Source organism: Crassostrea angulata, chromosome 2 (genome assembly GCF_025612915.1).
Source record: "Crassostrea angulata isolate pt1a10 chromosome 2, ASM2561291v2, whole genome shotgun sequence".
NCBI lineage: Eukaryota > Metazoa > Mollusca > Bivalvia > Ostreida > Ostreidae > Magallana > Magallana angulata.
The window spans coordinates 10,580,862-10,601,745 of NC_069112.1; the positions used below are offsets into that span (position 1 = coordinate 10,580,862).

Sequence of the window (20,884 nt, forward strand, 5' to 3'; positions counted from 1 at the left end):
GCTGAGACAGTTACTGCTACATTTCTTGACACAGTTATGACCATAGGTGCCATCGGTACACTCTGTAATCATGTACATGTATATTATCGAAAAATAATAAGTATTCTTAACAAAAATTAGTGAATTAAATAACAATATCAAGGGAATAATACTTGACTGTATCCTGAAGGGTTGTTAGGACTGGTTAAGTGAAATGACAAAATCTACCTTTGTCACACGTAGTCCCTGTCCATCCTGCAGCACACCCTTCATCACACTGACCAGTCGCATGATTACAACTCATGTTATATTTACAATGTCCAACACAGTGTTGACTACAATTCAAGCCGAACCACCCCTTGCCACACTCTGTTACATAGAAAACTCGCTACACATGTGTTAAAAAAAAGGTGTCACCTAAAGGTCAATTGTGATTAAAACGGTATATGAATGAAATATACCACATTATTATCTTACGTGTATTACAATACGTCCCAGTCCACCCAGGTTTACACGTGAAACACGTTCCGCTCTGTATGTGACACGTGCTGTCTTTACAGTTGGTGGGACATGGAGTGTCACAGTTACTGCCGTAGACACTGGCATTTTTACAACCTTTAACAAATACAGATATAAATTGCAGAACATCATATAAAATATGATGTCTTCTTATTAAAGAAATGAACTCAGTGTCCACTCTAGTTATTAGAGTATAACCTGAGGTTTTGCAGTTTACGATAATGGTGGGTGTGTAAGTCTTAAACATTCTCTAAACTGTACAAAAATGTTGTATATCAACAACAAATAGCCACAGTAATTAAACCTTTGAATGATAACTATCCCACGCACATGGGGCGTAGCATCGTATTCTTCTACTTATTGTATTTTATCAAACGTGCACATTGATTGTTATTTTGTACGAACTCCATTAGTTAGTTTTTCAGTTATATTGGTTAAAAATTAAAACGTAACATTATCTTAGTTGAATGTATAGTTGTTTTAACATTGATTAAAACGACGGTGCTGAAATGAAAAGACCTTGATCATAAATAATAAAAGTATACTAAAAGTAATATATAATTTTCAATCTAAATATGAATATGCAAAGATTTAATGCAAAACAACGCCGATATAATAACCGGTAGATGTAGTACGGCTTATCTTATTAAAAACCGACTTGAATCATCCGATCGGTTTTGGTATTTTTGTGGTGTAAACTTTCAGGAAATTTCAAATTTCCTTATGAAATTTATCTATTTGTTTCATCAATGTTGAGATTTTTTTGTAACTCATGAATATATACGTTGCAACGTGTTACGTGATTCCACCTTCTATACACTAGACAAAATTGCTAACGCACCATTTAAAATAAAATAATATTTACATCCTAAAATTTTAAAAACATGAATTTAATGTTTATATAGTTGACTTTAATCATAAGAAAGACATTAAAATGCCCAAACGGATAAATGGATACAATGTTTACTGAAGCGTACCTGTTCTTTAGAAATGCTCAAATCGTTCTCACACTTTTTGGAAACTATAAATCTTTACTTTCTTTTTTGTGTTCTTATAATTGATGCATGTGTTACTAAAAACGCACAAAAAACCCCGACGGGATATGCCGCGTTTGACCACAAAAGAGCGTGGCAGGGCAGTTGGTATGGTCTGTGCAGGGTGCTCTTTTAGAAATGTTTTTAAATAATTTAATGATTACCTGTAATATAGTGTGTGTAATAGGCACCACACGTCAATTGCATGTTTGTACCGTAAATTTGTACAAACCGGAAGTGCGAGGGACCGAGCAAGAATTTCAAAGCGCTGCGTAATTACTAAGCGACAAAGAGAGACATATCGCATTTATCCGAGCAAATGGAGGCCACACCCGATATTGATAAGTGAATCACATAATGGGGGTACCAATGTTTCATAAACAGTACTAAAAGCAACTGGTCAATAAGTTTGCAACATTTGCTGATTCATTTTCTGTATTATAATAAACTATTAAAATAATATACTAATTCATCTTTGTTAATTAAGTTCAGATCTAAAACAATCAAAAAAATATATAGTATGTGGTGCGTTAGCAATTTTGTCTAGTGTACTATTATACATTCGTATTTACAATCATGCAAGGCTCGCGAAGTCTCCTGGACAGGTTTGATAATATAAATTTGTTTTTTCTACTTCTCCCAGGTAATAATTGTAATAAAAGTTTTTAAAATAGCCAAATTATTTTGTAAGCATATACGAGGGTTGTTCCAAAATAGCGTAGAGAAGTGGCCTTATTCAGTTAATCGAAAACAAAGGAAGATGAAATTTGTGCCACAAAGGGTTTAAGAAATTAGCATTCAAATAATGTTTTAAAATCAAATATTGTTTGAGATTAAATTAGTGAAATGAAAGCATGTTAGATCAAAAATTCGACATGCGGCGCAATGTCAAAAAAAAAGTTAAAATCAACATAATGAAATGAAAATTGCGAGGAAAAGTACTTTTTGAATGAAAAAATTCAAATAAAACATTCATTGATATTTGATAATAATTCTATTATTAACTCAGAAAATGTTTTGACCATAACAAAACTTTTAAATATTTCATAGCGCGTTTTGTGACAAGTTGAAAAGTTAACTCGTAATAAAATGACGATGTCAGCGTTTCAGGCGGCGCAGCAGTAACTGATACAATTTGGTAAGGACCATGAAATAAATCCTAAGCGGCTTTGGAAGTAAATGAAATTAACAAAATCGATGAGAAATGCGTTTTGTGAATAAGAAGTTTATGTAGTTAATATTACTAAGTAGTTTATATTATGTCAAAATATTTGAACAAGTATGATGACAATAAGTGGAAAAAAGAAACTCCGAACGATATCAATGGACGTCAAAATGTTGAACGACACATTTCGGTAAGACGGACGTTAGACAACAAGTAATACAGGGCAAGTTTGGAGCTGACAGATCGTTTGTACTTAAAAAAAATATTTAAAAAAAACAAACTCAAAACTAGAAATTAATGTTGAATAAGCACTCAGGGTACATGTTCAAAGATAATGTTTTTTCTAAGACATTTTCGGAAATAAAATGTAAATGTCATCGTAAAGGATGTGGAGGGTTTAGCAACAACGTAAAACTGGAAATTTTCGATGTCGCACATTGCGCCGCCTGACAAAACCTGTTGTTACTAATTATTCATTTTCTCGAGAAATAAATAAACTACAGATTTGAACTTTTCAGCATTGTTTGCCATATATATATATATATATATATATATATATATATATATATATATATATATATATATATATATATATATATATATATTATACACACTGGGGTGGGAATGAATAATCGACCAACAAAAAACGTGTAGGAAGTAGAATTTTTTATGAGAATAATACCAAAATAAGGAAGGGTGATAAAATAAAATAAAATTAAATTTTATTTAAAAAATCGTTCCCAAGCGTTCAAAGCAGTTTAAAAATCAAATAAAAGTTCCGTGTTAAAATGCTACATAATTGCAGTAGATGCACGATTAAAAGTGTTGTCCGGATTTGAGGAATTCAGTGATTATATTTAATAATATTCACATGAAATTGTAAATAGGTGTAGTTTAGATTCCAGCAATCACATGTACACTTTTGTGGTTCTTCTGTACTCTCGTTTGTTTCATTGTAAAAAAAAAAAAAAAAAAAAAAAACAAACAACAACAACAAAACTGCCCCCCCCCCCTTTCAGTGCTCAAGCTAATCTTTTTTTCAAAATCGGCGAAAAAAAAATCCAGAACGTGATAAAAACTAGTTTTATTTAATCCCAATATGTAGAATTTTCTCTTTAATGCGTTTCACTTTTCCATCTGTTTGTTTATTCGGTCGATCTGTCATAATTCAACAACGTGCGAACGGAAATCTCGGGCTTTAGTGCAAACAACTGAGGACATCAACAGCCCAAGGTTACTTACTATATGACCAAATAATATATAATTGAGTTACACTTGGAAGGGTACTCTTACTGCAGTGGCAATTGTCAAACCATGGTATAGTTTACATGTATGAGCTCAAAACCACATGGTTTATAGGCATTGAATAAATACATGTAAATACATAATCATTGTGAACAAATTTTTTGCAGTACACAGACACATCTGCCATTATGAGATATTACCACAGATGTACAATGTAAATAAATGCAATGTAAAGCAAAATAGTAAAGAAAAATGTATATAAATATTTCTTCTTATACTACCTAAATTATAACATTAGGACGATAATTATTTCAATACTCTGTGGCTTTCTCAAGGAAAATACAATTATGATTACCAATTTTGGGAAAACTAGAACTGAACATACAAAAAAGAGTATAAATATTTATTTAAGCCATATCTCATCAATAATTTTGCGCACATTTTTATAAGTAAGTACGCTTTATGGACCTGATGTATCAAAATAGAATACAAAAAATGCAATGCTAGTATCGCGTTTGGTAATTTTTTTTTACTATTTTATTGACTCAAACTTAAATTCATGGTGTTTATTCTATAGATTGACATCTTATAAAAAAGATTTGGTAAAGTAAATTATATGTTGACGAATGACTTTTCACGCTATAAGCTCTAAACCAAGTAGACCCTGACGAAAAAATCCGTAAAATCACATTTTGTTACATTTTTTTGCCTAGATCTGTCAACAATGTTAGATATCATTTAAACATGAATTAATTGACGATTGATTAAATTCGAAATAGCTTCTGTCTCTAAATTTAAACCGGTTTAAGTAAAAGAAAAAGAAAATTTCGGGGGGGGGGGGGGGGGTCGGGGGTCAAAACAAAGAAGATATAAGCATACCTGAGATCCTGGTTAATCAGAAACTTCGTTTTTCATTTTACTTCAACAGAATCGAGTTTCTCAACATTAATCATTTCTATCTCTCATAGAATACATATATTACCGTTCTAATTGCTTATTATTGCCATAGTTTACAACAACGATGTAGAGCAAAATCAATACCGGGTATCAAAAACGCTTTGTGAAAGTCGAACCAATATTGTAAAATCCGTATTATGACGTAGAGCGATACTGGGACTACTTTAACACATGATTTAACATCACTGTAGAGTTTACGAATAACACTAAGAGTCTTATTTGAGGTTAATTATATCCACATTAAAGGTCATACACCGTTATAAGAATGGGGATAAATAAATTGTTGAATCAGTTATACTTCAATAATTATTAACTTAATGAAATACATATTTTAAGTTTTAAGTCAAAGTACTTAAAATAATTATTTGTTCTCATATCTAGTAGTTATGAAAAACGTTATACAAAGCAGTCGGTCGTCAAAGATATTATCAGAGTTGCGCAAGTGTTTGTTTCTTATTTCGTTGAAAGACGTTTAAACTTAAGGATGACTCGGAATGAAATAAAATTCCACTTATGATAATGAAAAACCAGCTGTTGTGTGTTATAGACCTTACATGGTAGTGTTATTCTTCACTTTCAAAAACGTAGCTCAATGACCTACTTTTTGAGTTAATGGCCATTGAATATTTTTTGAAAATTTAAAAAAAACCTATGAAAAGTCTTACACTATCATTGAGATTTTTTTAATTGTGAAAATAATACCAATTGTTATATTCAGTTGTATATTCTCACTATATAACTCTACATAGACGAATAGTCAATAATTGTAATATTAGCTCGTCCAAAAAATATTGACCGGTCAATATTTGTTTTATATTGACCGGCTAGGAATAATATCTAGAGAACGTTCCCTCTACTTTAAATAATCGCCTCTGATTTGTTTATTCGTAAACGATGACGTAAATAACTCTTTGCGACTCCAAAACAAGGTGACGTCATAATAGACAGTCAGTAAAGCAAGTAAACAACGGACGCGACGGTTTGCTATCATAACGGATATAAGGATTTGCGAATTACTGTGAAGTTAAATCAGGTAGAACATCTGTATGTTAATTCTTACGGTCGGCGGAACATCACAAGTGACCTTTTGATGTTGAGGATACTTTGGAAATGAACTTTGCACAAAATTGAATTCGTGAATTCTTTGTTTAGCTTAGAAAATTATGGCCATCTTTTTTCAATTACTTTCTTTTTTGGTTTGTTTTTTCATATAACAAAACAAATGTTTAGTGTGTATTCGGGTTACATTGATTATATTAGCCTCCTTTGGACGAAAATATTGAACTCCGCTTCGCGTCGGGCAGTATTTTGTCCCTTAAGTAGTTTGATGGAATATTTCTTTGAATTTTTACACAACATGATTCATATTGGTTTTTCACGAAGTTCTAGTTGGAGAATTCAGATTATAAAACACATAACGTAATTAAAATACACATAGGGAACTATTTGCCGTGCAAAATAACATCATATCGTTAATTTTAAAATAAATACTAAAATTAAGATTAAAACTAAGATTAAAAAACATTGTTTGAACTTTTTGGCTAAGCCCTAGAACGCTTTATTTTCGTGGGATGTTTTTGAATTATTATGTAGAATCTTTGCAGTTTAAAGGAATGTCATGCGCCAAAAACTATTACTTAAAAAATGTTTATGGCTTTATCTTAGCGCATTTGCAAACTGTTTTGAGTAGGTTCGTCTTAATCTATAATTTTATTTTTAAAAAATCAATTAAACACCGTTATAAAAAGAGTTGCACTGACATATATATATATATATATATATATATATATATATATATATATATATATATATATATATATATATATATATATATAAATGTTTTCAGTAGACGATAACACAATAATCCATTTCTTTCAAAGGACTATATATGGTATGGGCCTAAAATGGCCCCCTAAAAGGAATATCATTATTTTACTGTAATTCTTTGTTTTCTTTGTACAGATATACATTGTATATGTCGTGTTTTAACTTAATGTTCATTTTGATTCAAGTGCCCACAATTTAGAAATACGGCATTGTAAAGACAGCCTGTCCCCGCTATTTTTGCATTTTAGCATAAAAAAGCTTGTTTTCAAGAAGTTTTTCTTTCAGGAAACATAGAGCGCATGCTTGAACCAACACATTATTTTAATCAGAGATGAATCTAGCCAAGACTAATAAGTGACAAATATTTTGTCCTGGTTCAAGCATGCGCTCTATATTTCCCATTCGTAAAAAGATGTGAAAAATGTCAATTTCGACTGATTTTGATTGAATGTTTGAAATAGCGTCACTTCTGACGTCATATACTGCAAGTGAGTGCAAATAAATCAAACAAATAAGTGAAAAATATATTTTATATGAACTCTTCTAAATTATAACATAACATTTTATTGTAACCGAAATACTTTAAAAAATGGTGAATTATGGGGGCCAAATTCAACTCTTATCATATATAGTTCTTTAATCCAGAGCGCTTTCGCCTGATCGGCTCTTCAGTGGATTATTGTGTTATCGTCTACTGAAAACATTTTTCTATATCGTTACCTATACCAAGGACTTATTCGTTTATATATATATATATATATATATATATATATATAGAGAGAGAGAGAGAGAGAGAGAGAGAGAGAGAGAGAGAGAGAGAAAGAGAGAGAGAGAGAATAGTAATAAATATTTACCTTGTACTATGACTTTACATAGCTCACTGTAGACATTCTGTTTTTGATATATGGCCGGGTAGATAACTCTGTCCAATCTTTCGTTGTAATATATGACGTACCGACCCTTTTCTGTACATATTGTTGTAAAGTTAAGGGGCGGCAACTGTGGTCCGTCCTTGTAACAAAGAGTAGAACTCTTTATCTCACTAATGGATGATACATCAGTATCTGATACATATAGCGAGAATCCTGCAAATCGTCCTCTTTGGCGAACAACTGAAAGTAATATATCAACATCTATTATTAAAAAAAATCTACATAATAATTTCGATTTAAAGAGATGTTTTCAGAATAAAATGAATTTTTTCTTCTTTTTGAAATTATTTACTTATCATTATACAGTAAAACACGGTTATGGCGAAGTCCAAGGGACCGATGGATTTACTTTGTTATACACCCATGTATCTGTTATTCGTTATATCCGTATAACGAGTTCGTAATAATCACTAAAGCAAATTCACTTTATACATATTTTCTTTAACCAGACTATAACTTGTGCTGACTGAAACTTAAAATAAAAATTACATTACTTTGATACCTTCAAGAATCGGATTGTGAGTAGAAATATTTATATAAAAATAAATTAATTTAAACTATTATGCTAAATGGTAATGCAAAATTGTTTAACCGTAAAGAAATTCGTTATAAAATTGTTAAATTTCGTTATTTTTTACCTCCACGGGACTCAAAATAAGTTGGCTATACTCGTAAAATCGTTATATCCGAATTCGATATAACCAAACAAATTTGCAAAGATTTGTTATGAATTTGAGCGGGAACTGAAAAAAAACTTCGCTATACCCGTGTTCGTACTAAACAATTTTTTTTGTATTAGGTATTATCATTTTATGATATCAACTCTATATATCACATATGATGTTCACTTAATACCAGACGACTTCTTGTGATTCCGGTGATAATTACTTTTTTTTGGTTTAGAGACTAAATTTGTCTAGTGTTATGTTGGTCTTTCAAAACGATTAATTTGTTCACGTTTCTTAGTAAATAAAATGTTTACATTTTGGTTTCATTCGCATTTTCTACCTAAGATATATTTAACATTCAACTAACGAAAATTATTTGCTTATTCGACATTTGAATATACAGATAATTCAATTACAAAACGCGTAATAGGCGATTTTTGGCGCTTGTGCTTCAAAAGTATACAATGTTACCTATTGTAGTATACCGTCTTTTTGATAATTACAACTGATTGCATACATTCTATGAAAAGTACATTTATTAGTGCATTGAAACAATAAAGAGGGGCAGCTAAAGTTATCGTAGTATTCGCCTACACAATTTGATTAAATATAGTTTGTAAAAACAGTTGAACAACTGTGAAGATTATCCCATTTGATACTATTAAATCTGTAATTATGACGATAAAACAATAACAACAGTAAAGGAATCCGAATTCTGTATATATGTACATCCGAATACTACATACGGTCACCGTCGTAGTTTTTGAATTGAATGTGTATGCTGTAGATGTTGTTTACTTCCCCGAGATCTACTTTCCACCACACGGTTCTGTGTTTAGAGGTTAATCCTATATCTTCTGTCTTCATACACGTCTTTATGTTTCCATCAACTGCGTTCCTAGCGTCTGAATTCACCGATGTAGAGGTATGTGACTGGGTGGCGACTTTTTGGTAGGATATGTCCTCTTTTAAATGATAAGAATATTTGAAGTCGTATACAGTATTAGATAAAAGACTATACATTTTTAATTCCTTAACTAATTGGTATGATAAGTATAATTTTCGCTGCATGTGTCCTGCTTCTTTTTTTTAAAATGCAAAACACCAAGCTAAACGAGTAGTTTCTACAGCGCCGCATCTTCATTTGCCGCTAACGAATCAACTAGATCGACATTGGACGACTTTCACTTTGAGCGTGCACAGATCTGCATACTGATAACATACAGTGAAAACAAAGTGCGTGTAGGGTCACCGGGACAGCACGGTATGGTAACAAACTTTGTGAATAATGTCCCTTTAGAAGAAGTGCTTGTCAACTGTGCCCCCCCCCCCCCCCAAAAAAAAAAATAAAAATAAAAACTAATAAACTTTTGTAACGAGACCTCGGAATGAATTCACTGCATACTATTTGAACGCAAGGAATGCAAAACCCTTTCCGGTGGATTTGCGGTTAATATCTAAAATGATAAAAAAGAGACTAAAAAAGATTAAATATGCATTTGAATCTCTAAATTATCGAGAAATGTATTTGACTGAATGGAAACAGTCTCTTTAAAAAATCGCCATATGCACGCAGTCTATACATCGAGCAGCCATTAAACGTAGTGAAACCCTAAACAGACGTCGCATCCACTCTTATGGGATTATTTCTCATCAAAATGTGAAACGTGTAAGACGTGAAAATAACACAAGTTCTACAATTTGTTTTGCAATTTATAAATAACCATACGTTCCAAGACGAAACTAAGAGAATCGATAAGTTCAGGAATGGACAACATTTAAATAGCAACCTCCATCTTTATTCAATTATCACAATTCTAGGATTGTATAATGGATGGAGACATTTTCGTAGGATATAACATTTAAAAAAAATATATCAATGCATAAATGATAATGTACAACAGTCAAAAGTGACCTCCAGCTACATTCAACTATCACAATTTCAAAATGTTATAGGGCATATATTATAAACAATTGAAAGATTAATTCAGAATACTTAAAACAAACAAACATACCATATGCAAATGCTGCAAATAATCCGGCTACATGAAAAACACAGTTTATACAGTTCATATTTCTGATGGAACACTGTACTGTTCACAGGGGCAACCTAAAGCATAAAGAACCAGGAAGTCTGAATTTACCTGGTCGTTCTTATGGAGTAGCATTTATGTTTTCATGCGCATTTTCTTTCTATTGGCTGTACATTATAAATGATTGGTCTTTAAATCCATCCATTCATACATTCATTCATTTACTCTTTATTTCCCTCCTGAATTGATCATGAAATACAAATTGTCAAACATTTACAGAAATGGTGCAATGTGAACAATAAAGAGGACACAAGAAGAGCTGAACATATGTACAAAAGGGGAGAAAAGGAACACATGGGTGAATAAATAAATATCGGTATATATTAAATAGATAAATATATGAATAAATTGTTATGTAACGATCGTTATGCATAATTTTAAGGAGACCGACTTTAGTTTCATTGCGCATTGTTTTGCACATTCTAGTAAAATACAGTGGGTTTTTTTTTACAATATTATTAAAAAAAGGAACACAATAAACCAACTATTGACAAAAATAGATTTTTTGAGGAAAATCATATTTTCTTAATTGATTTTTCCGTTGCACGGTAAATGAGCGTTGTCATTGTGCTTTTATGACGTTATCATAAAATGAAGCTATGTAAGAATGCGATATAAAAAATAAGAAAAAAAAAAAGAATTAAAAATCTTCACCCAGAATAATACTATCCTCAGTTGTTTTTTTCTTAATTTTTGAATGCATTCATTATACCAATCGAAATTTATAATGCTCCAAATAAAGAGCAATTTTGTGCATTTTAATATCTTAAAATGGTTCCCACTGAAAACAAGAACATAATTTAGAAATTTTACATAAAAGGTATAAAATGATATACTAATAACATAACAATTTGAGATAAAAGCAATTGTAGTATTTTTTCTAATCTGCTTCAAATTGTGGAAAACGAGAATTTCCTATATTATCCTGTAGTAAATGTACCTGTATTTTGAGATGACCCATAAAGAAAACTCAACGATCGATTTTCTTCGCAGATAAACTTGAGTTGGTGTAAATTGCATATAGTAAAAAATGAGGAGTTTTGCTATTTTTGTTTCTCTGCTCAAACCTCCATTAATCTGCCTCCTTAAAACAATATGTAATGTTACTATTCTGCTTTGTTATAAATACTTGCAACATATGTTGATGCAGAAGAATGCATTTTAAATGTTAAACGGTCAAATTAAATGTGCCCTTTCTCGGTAGAATCAAAACTGACCACCCTTTTTCTGTATTTTATAAATATAAGCATGTTTTGTTAAAATATGATCTTCTTAAGAGATTCTTGAAATAACCTAAATCAGATATTAAATTCCTTAATTTTACTTAGATTTATGATGAATTGTATTATTTTTCGTTTTAAATTTGTGAAAAAAAAAATACGATAATAGCGGTCTTTTTCCTCGCATAAAAGTTTTTGAAGTTTCTTAGCAATAGTTATATGTAATTTTAAGTTTTAAGAAATGACAGAGACTAAAAAGTATCCCGATCACCATTTTTAAGGTGAATTCAAACGGAAGACAACTCGTGGCTAGCAACTGGATCGCATCTAGATATTATTGTTTTTTTTTAAAATGAAGTCCGATTACAATTATACACATATATGGTACTCGTACAAAAAAATAAGTATATAACATAGTATTTCGTAAAAGAGTTATACAAAAGAGACAGAAAGAAAATAAGAGACCAGTCATATTATGTACATAAAACAAAAAAAGTATATTTCATTTATCATCATAATTGCATCCGGTTATTAAAATGATGAAAATGGCGGGCGGGCGGCTGCCAAAAGGGTACCTTTATTGTGCAGATAACGCCTCCTACCTTTTTTAGGTAGAACTTGTTCTTTTGCAGATCGTTTGTACATATATCAGAGGTGTGCATATTGCTAGGATTTTGATTTCTAATAACTGATAAAAAAATTATTGCTGTCGAACGTTGTCATTTTTTGGCAAAATATTACTTATACGGTATCCCTAATATACGGATAACTCATCCTAGTTTTCCAGATAGGAAGTTGTTGTTTGGCAGATTATTAATACATATATCAGATATGTGCAAATTCAATTTTGTTTATTTATGAAAAAATACAATCTGTTGAAATTTGTCATAGTTATTTTCTCGAAGAATATTACATTTAGGGTGCTCCAATTATTTGAATACGGTAGGTAAGGTTTATCGATTCAAGGTAGACATGGATTATGGATTATGGATACAGTTCACATTAAAGAACACCCAGTTTGCTGTCACATTGACAGTTTTTCACTTGCTAAGATAAATAAACTAAAGGTTGAGGTTAAACAAGATTATGTTTGTTTACGACAAAAGCGAAAAGTGTTATTCATAATTTCTCTATGAAAAATTTCGTTAACACATATAAAACAAATGTTGAACAAGTCACACGACTTTTTTTTTATCAAGATTTGGGGACTAGTCTATTTAATAAAGGGTTAATAGGGGCCAGACGTCTTCTCTGAATATCTCAAAAGATTGATAATTTGTAAAGCTCTATTGATCCAAAAATGTTCCACCTGATGATAAACAACTCTCAAATTATAATCTGTCACGTCATTAGGGATCTTTAGAATCTAACGATTTTGATGCTATGTAAGTAAAACGAAAAATATCTAAAAATCTTAATATAAGAAATATCTTGTAAATTTTTGTTAGTATAGAATAAGGGGGGGGGGGGGTACCATTTTTTATTTACAAGCAAAGAGAGGTAACTCCAATATATGGTTACGCTATGACTTTTCCTCTGTTATTGGAACTCTTTTACATTAGAAGTCAGTATCTGGTACCCATCTGAATAAACGCATATTTTTTATCTTCACTCTCTTCTTTCCAGGTAGTTATTAAATATTTTGAGACATGTAATGTATTTGTAATGTTGCAGAAGTATATCTAAGATTCAGCAGATAATGTTTATATTACTATTTTGTGGTATCACGCAATCATATTATTCAATTGGGATGTTACTGGGTTTGGCCAAGCACATGTGCGACGCATGTTCCCGCCATTTGTATTTTTATGGTGTTTTTATCATTTTCAACTGGAATTGAGACTTATTACTTATCTGTAAAACAGAGAATAACATTCTTTATCTATTCATTAATGTTCATGAGATTGTTACATACCTAAAGTGCTGTAGGAATGATTTGTGGGAAATTACCGTATTTATCCTTATAAGCCACAGACTACTTAAAGGTCATATGAAACGATATCCTGATCATATTGAGTTATATACGGGAATGTGTTCATAAGTGTCTATTTAATAAGACTGACATTGTTTTTTTTAATATTTTATGCAAAATGTGAGGCACAGTCGATCAAAATCATTTGATCGGGAAAAGGAACATTGACGAACGCGGCTTATCTCCCTTGCTGATGACGTCGGTAAGACCCAATGACCTTATAAAGCTATGTTGTGAATACAAATATCCATGTTATTTAGCAGCATTTTAAAAGAAATAAAAATACTATTTTAAATAAAAACCTGTATAATTAAACAATAATCAACCACGGCAGCATTTTTTCTCTCAAGAAATGAAATCGTGTGCGTTTATATTTGATGGCGTGTACATATGCAGTTTGGAGACGTCGCGGAGAATGAATGATTTTCTTCTTTGATCGTCATGAAAGTACAATATAATTTTAATATATGCATGTATATATGTTTTATTTCAATCTTTTTAATGAAATTGTCAAATTCAAAAATAACTGATCGTTGTTTCCCATTTGCACGTTCATGCAATTAATTAAGATTTTTTTCTAAACAACTTATAGGCCTCGTGGTGGCTCATTCGCTTCACGATTATAGTGTTTGTTTCGATTTCAAATTCACAAAAATGTTACTATGTAATTAAATTTAGTCTAAGAGAACTTTCTTCAAATGTTTTGATTTTGAAACATGTACTTGTATTTGCCGCGATGTTTTGATTTTACAACGTGTGTATGCGGTGTTTACTCACAGATCCTTTCTATCTTACTTTCTCCCGCACTTTTTTCTTTCGTTCTTTTATTATTATTGATGCTTGTTCTTAATAAAATCTGTTGATTATCTTCACATTCGTTCACAACTATTTTTATCAAACAACCGATTTATTTAACCGATTCATTTCGAAATCCTTAAATGCTATATTAACAAAACGTTAATACTCGTGTACACAAAGTAGTTTTTAAAGATACTGCTACATTTATACATCAATAAGTCAGAAATATATATTACTTTAAAATAGAATTTAAGAATTATTTTGCGGTATTTTATAGCAGCTTTTAAATACAAACTATGTACACAATGCCTCAAACATTTTCATTGGCTGCCTTATACTTTTTTATGTGACAAAATAAATCAAATGAATTAAAATGGTTTAATTCCCTTTAAATGTAGCTCAGTCATTATACGTATCGAAGAAGAAAATGATGTTTTTATTTCAAAAGGATCAGAATAATTCATTAGTCAACTGTTAATGTTTGGAGCATTTCTTTCGTTAAATTTTCAATGCAGTACGGGATCTTCATCATGATTTTACTCTGGTGAGAAATTGATATTATATTTATTCATTACCGTAGCTAAGTCATCTGTACTACGAAATCAAATGATCTCATTTGAAAAGAAAGACACGTTCACATATGCAAAAATTACTAAAATCAAATCGATAAACTACTGTAACATTACACTAGTGTTGATGCAGTGTTTACATCGGTGGGTCTGTGTTACGTCATGAATCCACAAAATCAAGAACGATAAGCGGGAAACAAGTTTTCAGGTGCTGAGTTTTCACGGTTATTTCTCAGTAATGCAAAAGCAAAAAAATCTTACTTCTAGTATTTTAACATTTGTTTATACCAAGCTTCATATTTATGAAAGAAAATCATAGTGTTAAAAATCGTTTCATATGACCTTTAAATGTTGATCGGTGAAATTACCGTAGTTACTCTAATGTAAATAATGTGGACATTAGAAGTCAGTATCTGGTACCCAGCTGAATAAACGCATGTTTTTCTATCTACACTCTCTTCTTTCCAGGTAAAGTTGCATTTGTTACATTTTCATTCTAAACAGCTTGATTTCTTCAAAATTGTCATTGCGACTCCCACCAGAGAGTGGCGTGGCTGGTTGCTAAAACTGACTGTCTTATTTAACTCAAGACAGAAGAACATTTTGTTAGTTATGACTTGAAGAAGACATAATGTTGAAAATTATATCACCTGTTTAAAGATATTTAAATTTAGGGGCTAGGCTCTTAAATTAAGAACCCATATAGGTCAAAAAAAAAATTTAATATTTAGAAAAAGAATTGGTTTGTTGTTAAGCATTATTGAAGCATACAATTTTTTTATTGACGTTTTACAACTGTTAGACCATTTTTTTTTCAAATCAAAACGCTACACAGGCAAAAGTGGCTCGCATGAATCTCATGTGAAATTCGCATGAAGTTCATGCGAATTCTTCGCATGAGTAAGAGACGAAAAGTAACACGCATGAATTTCATGCAAAAACCTCATGCGGTTTTGACATAATTTTCATGCGAATATCATATGATAAAAATTTCGCACGATATTCATGCGAAAATGTATATCTTATGTTTCACTGTTGTTTCATGCGAATATCATGCAAATATCATGCAATTTTCATACAAAATACTATGCAGCTTAATCAATAATCTTGAAATCTTGATCTCTTTTTATCTAAATTTGAGAATATAATCTGTTATATTTTGAAAAGAAAACTGAAATCCTAAATAATTTGCTTTATACAGAATCAACATTAACAGAAAACAATGACAATAATCTTCTTAGGAAAATCTTCTTTATTTAGATAAGAACATAATTCAAATTTCTTCTTCTTCCACTTCTCGAAAAGGCTTGTTTCTTCATCAATCTACAAGAAAATATACATAATGCAGTGTTCTTGAAATTTACCTATTACTGAATGGCATACCGGTATCTATTTTGAATGTGAATTATTAATATTGGCAGATAAAAACTAAATTCATTGATATATGACATGCAGTTGATAACATGATAAATGCTCGTTAAAGCAGATTTGATCAGATACAATAAATTTCTGATTGTCATATCCGAATACTACCATTCTCACTTTAAAGTATCACTCTGATCCATGTCCTTGTTGTTATTTTATGCTTTCAGTTTGTGAGTTTATTACATAAACCAAATCTCTCACCTGAGCATCAATAGCCATAACTTATCAAATCTACTTTATGCTGCCAAATACAAAACATTTGGACAACTTTAAAGAGTACTGTTCGTTTTGTTTAAGAGGATTTTCATATTTTTCCTCACATAATCATCAAGCCCCTTTTGTTGTTTCAATTTTTTAGGAAAATATTTCTAAATGTCAAAAACAATTTCTATTGTGGCCCAACCCTAGGAACCATTACATGTATATGAACAAATTTGAATCTACGATACCTCAAAATGCTTGCATACAAGTTTCAGCTATTTGGACCAAAGGCTTTTAAGATTTTTTTTAAAAATAATACATCTTTTATCATTCTAATTTTACTAAAAGAAGGTGTGACTTTTCATTGTTTAATTAACAAACTGGAATTCCCTTCCAACTAATATTGTTTTGTGTCAAGTTCGATTAAAATTGGCTCAACTGTTCTGGAGAAAGAGAAAATGTCAAAAGTTTACAGAGGGATTGAGACTGTCCTGGGACAGAATTAAGACAGACAATAGTGATCAACACATGAACTTTTCGCTCAAGCCGGTTGTTTGAATCACTTAAATGAGCTTCAATGTTAAACATTGATCCAAATTATTATACAATTCTTAAATAGAAGAAGTATTACTTACCACTGTATCCATGAATTCTTCCGGAATGTTGTTGGTTGTCATGCTGTTAAAATCTTTTCCAAAGAGTCTTTGCAAATCTGCATGTGCAAACTTAAGGTTCTCTGCAAATATTATTGTTGTATAATTATTAAATGATTTCATTCCTGTTTGATCTTATAAATATCTACGGTAGATATAATTAAGTAATACAGCTATTGTAATCTTGATATTCATTAATGAATTTCTTATTTAATATTTTTCACATCTCCTACACAAATTCTTAACAAAACTACATGTCAGTTGTTGTGCTTACTCAATTACGAACCTGCTATTAATGGCGGAAAGACACTCTGGAAAAATATGGAAGGATCTTTTCTTCTCTTCTTTTGACTTTTGGAAAAAAACAAGCATATATAATGAACAATTTTCAGGATTGGCTCGAGTATAGAATCTCAGTATATTTAGTACTTTGATTTATCCTCACCTTTTATACAGCCAACAGGCATGTCATCATGTTCACACCTCCATCCAAATAGTACCAACTCCATATCCGTGTAGGGATGTTTTTGTCATGCTTCAATGGAAAAGATATCAGATATTTTATTGCATAAGCCCATAACATTACGCTAAGGATATAAGCAAAGTTTGCTCTGTTCATCGTCACAATACACTGCAGTTATAAATAGTTGTAACGAATTCTTTACAATAATTTGCAAAAATTTCGAATGATGGTTTTTATTTATCAAAACGGGAAGCAGAGGTCTTCCGATAATACATAAATATGTCATTTAGGCCTATGTTTCTTACCTCTGTCATTCACTTTTTACCCGAGTCTCGTTCCCGCTGACGTCACATATTGCGTAAATTTTTGGTACTGAGAACCGTCAGGATGGTGTTTGATTTTACATAGAGCAAAATACCAAAAATCAATAGATCAGATCAGATTTTGTAATTTAGATATGATTAGAATAATTATCATTAATGATTTAAAGCGCTACAGGTTGATGTGCATCTTTTTTGTAAGCCCTTGCAAACATTTTATTCGTTTCCGAAATCCCGTTCGAGTTATCTCCCGCGATAACTCATATGCAGACAGACTGAATTTTCTCTAGCTGCAAAGTTATGTACATCGGCACTGGCTGATCAGTGATGCAAGCCAGCAGAAACTTTACATCAACGTCATCAAGATGTGTCCGATCTATCGTACGATTATATACTCAGCGATTGAAAAGTTCGTGATCCTGGATTGGAGAGGAGCGGATCGTCAACATGCAGGTACCCTAGAACTACGATGTTTCAAGTGTGTGCATATTGTATGTTTACATGTTATATGTTAACTAACGTTTCCAGATACGTGTTTAAACAATAAAAATCTACTGTTATTATTAAACTTAGATGCAGGTCTTTATATCATTATGTAACTATACAATGTACGGGGAAATTCGGGTGGACAGAGGGTCTGTCAATTTTCTCCGAAGAGCTTCGGATAAATTTCTATCTATTGTGTATTTCTTATACAAGAATGAATGAACACAGTGTAACCGTAATGATTACGAAATAAATCTACAGATATATATTTTAAACATACGGTTGCAAGCATGCAATCTGATTTCATGCGCGGATCCAGAAAAAAAATTCGGACGGGGGGGGGGGGGGGGTGATTGATTGAGTAACAAGGTTGGGAGAGGGAGTAAGCCATATTTTTATGAATTTTATACTTTAAATTTAAAGAGTTTTTTAGGGGGTCTGGATCCCCTTGACCCCTCCTAGATCTGGTCTTCATGTATAATGTTTGTGCATATTGTCACGGTGAATCCATTTATAGGAGTGTATATGCAGTGTGAAAATGTTCATCACATTTTATTTTTTTCCCTACAGGGTTGTTTTAAGATCCAAAGCAATGTTACACAGACAGAAGAATAGGTGAATGCTGTTCCAGTATATGTTGTATATATGATGGCTATAGCAATAACATACATGTGTATCACTTGGGAAATCATGCACAACAAACTGTCCATATGATGATACCATGTAAGTATTTATTTGGTGAAATATGCCTTGCGTTTTGAATATTTTTAAAGTTTGTAATTACATGTATATAAAATCAGACATGGATTAACATATATTTGATAAAAGAGGTCGGACATACCTCTTGATCTCATTTGCTTTTGATCAATAAAACATACTGTAAGTTATTTCAATACAGAGATACATTATGATGGGGTTTTTTGTTAATTTTATCTGAGTGTATAAATCTTGTGCTTTTACGCTGTTATACATGTACTCAATACATGTACATTTGTTTGCATGTTTCATTATGAATTATATTTTGTCTTGCATATACACAAGGTTGACAAAGATATTTAAATATGGAGAGGGATAAAGAGACATGCTACAGAAGAAGGAAGATAGAGGCACATGATACAGACACCAGAGTGATTACACCAACATCAGTCCAATTACATTGGTACACACTGAAACTTGAGACCACAAAGGCCTGGATTCTTTTGAAATATACTGTCATCTGTGCAATATCACTTGGAATCATGGAAAACTTGTATCACAGTGTTAACAATTTTCAGTGAATTTTCAGTGTCTAGCATAGAAATAATTAATTTTATGTTTGAATATATAACTGGAAATTTTCCTATATGTAATTCACTTACTGCGTTCAACAGGTTTGGTACACGCAAACTCATAAATTGTATCTCAAAAACATAAGACTTAAAGTATGTATCCTAAATAATGACCAATGCAATCAGCACAGTATTACACATGTAATAAAATCGTAATGTTTACTGACCTTCTAGGAAGAGAGATATAACTCTCAGTTGGTGTGAATGACTATTGTAAAGGCAAAGTTTTACATGTTTACATAAACAAAGACTTTAAAAGTTTTGAAAACATTTATATTTTGATAAAATGTAAACTCTATTCTAATTTTTATTTATACATGTATTAATTCCAACACATGTAGAAATTGTTTAGTTGTCTTAATGTCAAATTTGTTAACAAAAAAGACACTAGTATGTCAATATATGAATGAAAGAATGTTTTTAAAGTGTTATAAATTGATTTGTCATAATTAAATTTTATATGAAAAACATGCAATTTTCATGTGAATTTTGCATGAATTTTATATGAATATGACACAAATATCTAATCGCATGAAAAACAAACGAAAAATTATTCGCATGAAAATTGTACATTTTTCATGTGAATATCATGCGAGCATATTCGCATGATATTTGCATGAGAAACTTTTCATCTGATTTTCGCATGATTAGCGCATGATTTTCATGCGAAAAGGAAATCGCATGAAAATTATGCGAGCCACTTTTCCCTGTGAACAGAATAGACGTAAAGGAATCTAAAGGAGCTAATATCCTAATACTTTGTTGTTATGTAACTATAAATCGAAAAATATTTTAAAATCGTAATAATGTAAAATCTTAATAATTTTATTCTGAACATCTCCAAAACTTTTATTGAGTATTCCATTTTTTAGCTATGTGTCTGGCCCCTTAGAACTGATTGTTTGATTTATCTCAATACCAACGTACATTTTGCTATGAACTGAAGAACAATATATCTTGCAAGTACCTGGACTTCTTCATTTATATCATAATTTAGGGGTGGGGGGCGGTCCCTTAAATTAAAAACATA

At 31.2% G+C, this 20,884-nt stretch overlaps 2 protein-coding genes and 2 long non-coding RNA genes across 4 annotated transcripts in view; 1 reads left to right on the forward strand and 3 right to left on the reverse strand.

Moving 5' to 3' along the window:
• LOC128172973 (receptor-type tyrosine-protein phosphatase epsilon-like) overlaps positions 1-20,884 on the reverse strand; it is an 86,823-nt gene that overhangs the window by 23,676 nt on the left and 42,263 nt on the right. The gene's annotated exons all lie outside the window — the stretch shown is intronic.
• LOC128173015 (multiple epidermal growth factor-like domains protein 10) lies at positions 185-10,399 on the reverse strand. The gene is made up of 5 exons (XM_052838769.1): positions 10,342-10,399; positions 9,073-9,291; positions 7,581-7,838; positions 457-594; positions 185-348 (listed from the first exon to the last, which is right to left on the reverse strand). The coding sequence occupies exons 1-5, from the start codon at positions 10,397-10,399 to the stop codon at positions 185-187; spliced, it is 837 nt and encodes a 278-aa protein (XP_052694729.1).
• LOC128173042 (uncharacterized) lies at positions 16,201-18,090 on the reverse strand. Its single transcript, XR_008242399.1, has 5 exons — positions 18,026-18,090; positions 17,703-17,792; positions 17,544-17,608; positions 17,240-17,340; positions 16,201-16,301 (listed from the first exon to the last, which is right to left on the reverse strand). It is a non-coding gene; the product is annotated as an uncharacterized LOC128173042 (long non-coding RNA).
• LOC128173051 (uncharacterized) lies at positions 18,188-20,269 on the forward strand. Its single transcript, XR_008242415.1, has 3 exons — positions 18,188-18,493; positions 19,097-19,249; positions 19,568-20,269. It is a non-coding gene; the product is annotated as an uncharacterized LOC128173051 (long non-coding RNA).

Coding starts and splice junctions, on each gene's coding strand:
- LOC128173015 (XM_052838769.1), bottom strand. CDS start 10,399: ATGAACTGTATAAACTGTGTTTTTCATGTAGCCGGATTATTTGCAGCA. Junction 7,839..9,072: donor CAAAAACTACGACGGTGACC/GTATGTAGTATT, acceptor TATTACTTTCAG/TTGTTCGCCAAAGAGGACGA. Junction 349..456: donor TGGGACGTATTGTAATACAC/GTAAGATAATAA, acceptor TCTATGTAACAG/AGTGTGGCAAGGGGTGGTTC.